Here is a 6775-nt window from a genome sequence, read left to right on the forward strand (position 1 = left end):
TAGGCAACCCTACACACCACACACAAGCGCGGGAAACTGATAACAACGTTATCCATTAATCAAAAAACAACAGTTGTCGGACATAATATAAAAATCAAACAGGTTTGCCCTTTCCGTTCGCCACACCGTGTTCGCAGTAAATGGAAGTTGTAACTCCCAAATAAACAAGTTACAAGTACTATGAACTCAGAGTAGTGAACGTAAGAATAATTTTAATTGTCTGGAAAATGCAATTTCAAACCTAGAACACTGAAACATAAATTTATAATATAGCTCAATTAATCTGATCGCATTTTTAAAATCCCCTGATTTTCCTGTTATAGTGGACCTACGATCTTTGTAGAATAGTAATATACAACATACAACATACATTATTAATAGTGTTATAAGCAGTAGTGTATTGGAAGTTGTACGACGTATACCAATACCCTATTTTTATCCATGGCGTAAAGCTTATGAGAAATTGATGATACGCGGGTATACGGCCGTACATTGCATATAGCTTGTAATTTAACAAATAACTACATAATACCTTGACTAACCTAACTTGTGGTTAATTTATGACGTGATTCGGTATCGGATATATAAATATTATTTTTCATTTTTTTTTTAATGAAAAATTCAAATTTGTTATCATGTTATCAGGTATGAAGGTAAAACATTTATTTGTTTTGAAGATATCTTCTAATATCCGTTATCCATACACATAAAAAAACGAGATCATGATGATTGAAAATGTTTAAATTATGTGTACCCACCCAGACCGTAGCCACGTGGGGGGGGGGGGGCAAAGGGGGCGTTGCCCCCCTAGACCTAATTGTTGCCCCCCAACAAAAGTTAATAATGTCATGACATTTAGTGGTTAGCATGAATGTAGATAGTAGGTTTTTACTATCTACAGCCGTGGTAGTTAAATATAATATAATTTATTGCTTGATAATAATTTCATCGGCAGTAAAAGCACTGTTTAATATAAGAAATTATTTTTAGCAATATTGTATAGCATTTGCACTGGAAAATACGATGGCATCTGATTGATGTCTGACGACAACTCCGAACAATAAATATAACATATCGAACCGATAACATTCACCATTTCATTAGATCCTAAAATTCTAAATTTGGATATATTATTAATGGAATTCAACAAGCAAAAAGATAGAAAATTACAACTGTTTTAGTTTAAAAAAAACTGGTAAATTCAAAAAATAATATATTATAAAAATATTCAAAATGTAATTATATTCACTTTATTCTAATTCTTATTATTTTAATTTAAAGTACCTATTATAAAAATTACAATATTAATAAATTAAAAATAGCATTAATATTGATTTTTTTCTAATGCCCCCCTACAATTTTATTTGCCCCACCTGAAGATTTGGTCTGGCTACGGGTCTGTACCATAGACATAATGTCTATGGTCTGTACCTACCTAGTCCAAAAAAAATTTCGTAGATTGCAATAATGAATCGTTTGTTGCGTGTTGACTGGTTTTTACGTTTTCTTTACAGCCCAAACTGCTGATAATGATTACAGATTATAACAATAACAAAAACACGTGTTTAAGTTAGAAAATGTTATCATGAATATTAAAAATGTATAAAGCATAACTAACGCCAAACATATTAAATAATTATATGGTTAACAAATTTAAATTTGAGCAATTTCAAATTTATATACGATAGATAAATAAATAAATACTTTTTACTCGTTTATTGTATTATTCTTCACACCCAGTAAGTAATTTATTTTAAACTATAGAGCATAAAACTGCGATTTTTGATCTCCATTTTTTATTTCTAACAGTTTTCATAATATGTTTTAATTATTTTTCTTGTGTTAAAATTGAATATTTAAAACAGGTTTTACGAGCATTAAATTTAATCATGTATTCAAACGATAAACGGTTTGCTAAAATTGGTGGAGATCCAAAATTCAAAAGAGTACCTAAAGCTGATCGAAAAGTAAAGATTGATAAACGATTTCAATCTATATTTAATGACAAACGGTTTAAAGTGAAGTACACTATTGATAAAAGAGGAAAACCTTTACGTGGTTCTACTACTGAAGACTTTAAAAAATTTTATCATATGTCTGATGAGGAAGAAGAAGAAGAAGATGATGAAGAAGTAAAAGAAAAAGATGATGAAACCAATTCTGAACAAGATTCTGATGATGAAAATAATGTTAGTCAAGAATCAGGTGAACAATCATTAGTTGAAAATGATGATGAAGAAGAAACTAATAAAATCAGTAGAAAAATAAAAAATCGACTCAAAGATAAAACGATAGATTATGCTCGAGGCGATGGTGAGTTGTCTGATAGTTCATCAGATGATGATACATCTTCTGACGGAGAAAATGAAGGTAATAGTTTACTAACAGTCAGTGTTAACTCTTTTCTTATTATTTATTCATTATTATTATTACATCTATATAGAAAATGTAGAACATTGTTGGGGAGAACTTGATAAAGATGCTGACAATGTAGAAGAAGCAACGTCAAGATTAGCTCTATGTAATATGGATTGGGATAGGATACAGGCAGCTGACTTAATGATACTTTTTAATTCATTTACCCCTAGTGATGGTTATATAAAATCTATTACTGTAAAAATATAAAAATATTTCTCCATTTATTATTGAAACTAATTAAAGTTATATTGTGTGTAGATTTATCCATCAGAGTTTGGTATGAAACGATTAGAAGAAGAAGAAGTTAAAGGACCTCCTGAACTTATATCTAATAATCCCAAGGAAATTGGTTCTTCTGATGACAGCGAACAAGTATGATAAAATTATATTTTATTTGTCTTGAAATTTAATATAATCATTTTTAGGAAGAAGAAGAAGGTAGAAAATACCACATGGAAAAACTACGAAAGTATCAATTAGCAAGACTTAAATATTATTACGCTATAATTGAATGTGATTCTCCAGAAACTGCTAACAAAATATATACAGATTGTGATGGTATAGAATATGAAAGCAGTGCCACACGATTGGATTTACGATTTGTACCTGATGACACTGAATTTGATCAAGTAACTTCATGTTTCTTATTTAATGTAAAACACAATTTTCCAATGGGTTATAAGTAACCTCATAAATTTGTCTTTTGCAATTTTTAATATTTTATTATAAAATTTTTGTCAGCTACATTCAATAATAATATTTTTTTCCTCATTTGGTTTAATTATTCTATGCAACTATTATTTGTCTCTAAAATCCTAGTGTAGATAATTAATTATTTTTAAATATAAAGAAAAAACAATGATCATATATAGTGTAAATATTTATAGATTTATTTTATTGAGAGGAGAAAAAATTTTAAACAAATGTAGAAAGTTTTGTTAAGTCAGACTGAAAGTAGTAAGTGGAAAAAATATATAAATTAAGTTAGAATTTGAAATTAATATTTAATTACTAATTACAATTAAATTAAATAACCTCAAGAAGAGTAACTAAATAATAGATTGTCATTATATTATATTTATATTAAATTTTATATAAATTAAAAACTTAAACTCATTTAATATGATCAAATTAGTGTTAAATTTTGAATGACAATGAAATTTTTGCATCATTCTTTTATTTTGCTAGTCATTAAATAAATGCATTTGAACTTTAATTTAAATTACATATATTTATTTATTTGAATTTATAAAATTTTCAATTGAATTAGATCTTGAAAACTAATACAATATACATAATATTGTTTCTTTTTTATATATATTGTAGTTTAATTTATTATACTTTAAAAATATTTTGTTTTTATTTCATATATATATATCAGTAGGTTTCTTTAATTATCAGTTATACTATACTTTTTAATATTTTTTTTTTAAATAGTTGTACGTAAAAAAAGTTATAGTAATATGATTTTACAGGAGCCAAAAGAAGTATGCAATAAATTACCAGATATGACTAAATACAAACCACATTTATTTACCACCACTGCTTTACAACAAGCTAAAGTAAATCTAACATGGGATGAAACAGATCCAAGACGAAATGAATTAGTCAACAAGCTTAAAACTAACCCAAAAAGTGAAATTGATGACAGTGATTTACAAAAATATGTAGCTTTTAGTTCAGAAGATGAGGATATTGATGATAAAAATATACAATCAGATGAGAAATGTAATGAAGATAGTGGTTCTAAAAAAAATCCCATTGATAAATATAAAGAATTATTACAAAACATTCAAGATGAAGAAGAGAAAAAAGCTAATAAAGATAACGAATTAGAAATTTCTTGGGGAATAGGCCTTCAAGAAAAAGTACAAAAATCGGTAGATGAAAAATCAAAGAAAAATTTAACACCATTCCAGAAAATGATGGAAAAAAAGAAAGAAAGAATGAGAGAAAAACAGCAATTAAAAAAAGAAGCAACGAAAAAAAAAGATAATGAAACAGATTCAGATAGTGAAAATAAAAAAATCAAACAACAAGCAGAACTAGAGTTATTACTTATGGATGAAGAACCTAGTGAAAAACAACATTTTAATATGAAAAAAATTCAAGAAGAAGAAACAAAAAGTTCAAAAAAGAAGAATAAAAACAAATTAAAGAAGGAAAAACCTAATGCTGATGAATTTTCAGTAAAAAGTTCTTTACAGTATTATTTATTACACATTATTAATTTTGATCATTTTAGGTTGATGTAAATGATGATCGATTTTCTGCGATGTATACATCTCATTTGTATAATATTGACCCTGCTGATCCAAAGTTCAAAAGGACAAAAGGCATGGAAGCATTTATTCATGAAAAGGCATCCAGGAGGCAACAATATGATACTGAAAAAGTTAGACATTTTTTTTTTTTACAATTTTATAAAACTATTATTATTACAGTTAATTATGATAAAATGTATTTTTAACTGTGTAACAAGCATCAATTTTGCTTATATTCATATTGTTATCAGTGGCATAGCTAAATAAGAAAAGGGCCCAAAGCAGTAATTAAACTAGATCCCCTGATTAAAATTATTTAAAAGTCGAAATATACATCTAATATTGTACTGTCAAATGTAAATATTTACTATGAAACCATAATTAAATAATAAATATATAAACTGAAAAGAAAATTTAGTTTATTACCTTTAAAACTATAACTATCAAATTATATTATTATTGTTATTAATCTGAGGCCTTATTTTGTCTTATGATAGCTACACCATTGATGGTTATCAATCAATATTCCATTACTATAAATTAAAATTTTTAATTAATTATATTTAAATAAAAAACCTTTTCAAGTTAATTTCTACAAAATGTAATTTTTAAAGTTCTTAGTTTCCTTAGAATTTTTTTTTTCAAATACATTATGCTATGTAAATTAATAGTTAAAATAATTACAATTTTAATTAACAATTTTTTTCTATCAAATTTTAAATTATAGTTTAAATATAAAACAAATAACTTAGTATTGAAAATGTAAAATCTTTGTGTCTTACATTTTTAGTGCAATTTGAAAGTTTTAAAAACAAGAAAAATTTTAATATGATTTGAATATTATCAATTTTTTCATATAACAAATTTTAAGTCTTAGAAAAAAATTTTTTTTTTAAAAGAGCAAATGTTCTTTAAATTTAAACATGTCATGGGTATATTTAAAAATAATCTATTTAAAATTTGCAGTTGTGATCAAATGTATTTTATTTATAAATATTTTTATTTTCAGGTTGATGTTCCTCCCCTGAAGAAAAGCAAACCGTCAATTAATAATCCAGAACTATTTAATCTTGTGAAATCTGTTAAAAGTAAAACTAAACACATTGAATAAATTTCTTATTGAATAATATATGATTGTTTAGTATCTAACACATACTAGTTTTTGTTTTATGCTCATAATTGTACTCCATACATGACAAATCAAGAACATTAATAAAATATATTTGTAATACAAATTCCAATAGCTTGTTAACAAAACATATTGATTAGGACTGGTTCTTTGAATTAATATTTACCTTTTTCTTTAATCCATCACATTAAAAGTTGTTATTCTTAACTTGTCATAATTATTACCTGATTATTTTATTTATGTAATATAGCTTTTGTTGTAGACATAAAAAGGAAAAATATTTACATTTTTTGTGTCAACAAATTAAAAATATAATTAGATATGCTTGGTCAATACTACACTCAATATTTACATCAGTATATTTGGCAGACATACATGCTTATTGTTGACTAATTACACAACAGGTCTATGGACATTGTTCTGTAAATATTCAAACATGTCAACAAAATTCAAAAGAAAAAGTTTTTTGATTAATCAAATAGATTTTTTAGCTGAATACAAAATTCATAATATTTTATTTACTTTTAATATTTAAATTGTGTTTATGTCGTCAAAAAAAATAAAATATATGGATAAACTACTCAAAAAAGTTCTTTATGCATTGTGAAATGTTGGTGATTATATACAAATATGGTACAAGCACTTGTCGTGTCGCGCGTATAACGTATTTACAACCAAATTACTGGTAGTCTGGAGTCTTCTTAACTAATTATTGGTAGATATGTCGTAATTTAACTGTGCAAAGGCGAAAACATGAGCAGGTGCTGTATTCAGCGGTATTTCCATATTTTCCCACTCAAATCTACAATTCAAAAAATATTTAACAAAATTGATTTGAAAATCAATAATGATAATCGATAATTGTGTAATAATAAATTATTGATTTGTTGATAATCGTTGTCCATGCCGTGTCGTAATAATTAAATATCCATTCTAAGCCGCAACTCGTTGGTGGTAGTTTTCG

General features: G+C 25.9%; 1 protein-coding gene across 2 annotated transcripts; it reads left to right on the forward strand.

The window, feature by feature from the left end:
* The first annotated feature begins 1705 nt into the window (after positions 1-1705).
* Positions 1706-5835, forward strand: LOC112681415 (ESF1 homolog). 2 transcript variants are annotated; one of them, XM_025551672.1, is made up of 8 exons: positions 1706-1739; positions 1852-2370; positions 2444-2613; positions 2677-2790; positions 2844-3047; positions 3894-4607; positions 4664-4813; positions 5692-5835. In XM_025551672.1, the coding sequence occupies exons 2-8, from the start codon at positions 1890-1892 to the stop codon at positions 5791-5793; spliced, it is 1935 nt and encodes a 644-aa protein (XP_025407457.1). In that variant the 5' UTR covers positions 1706-1739; positions 1852-1889; the 3' UTR covers positions 5794-5835. The 2 variants fall into 2 exon arrangements, with proteins under 2 accessions (XP_025407457.1, XP_025407456.1); XM_025551671.1 differs by having other exon boundaries at positions 1866-2370.
* Positions 5836-6775: the final 940 nt, after the last annotated feature.

The sequence above is a fragment of the Sipha flava genome, unplaced genomic scaffold (genome assembly GCF_003268045.1).
Source record: "Sipha flava isolate LNK unplaced genomic scaffold, YSA_version1 19101_pilon_pilon, whole genome shotgun sequence".
Classification (NCBI taxonomy): Eukaryota; Metazoa; Arthropoda; class Insecta; order Hemiptera; family Aphididae; genus Sipha; species Sipha flava.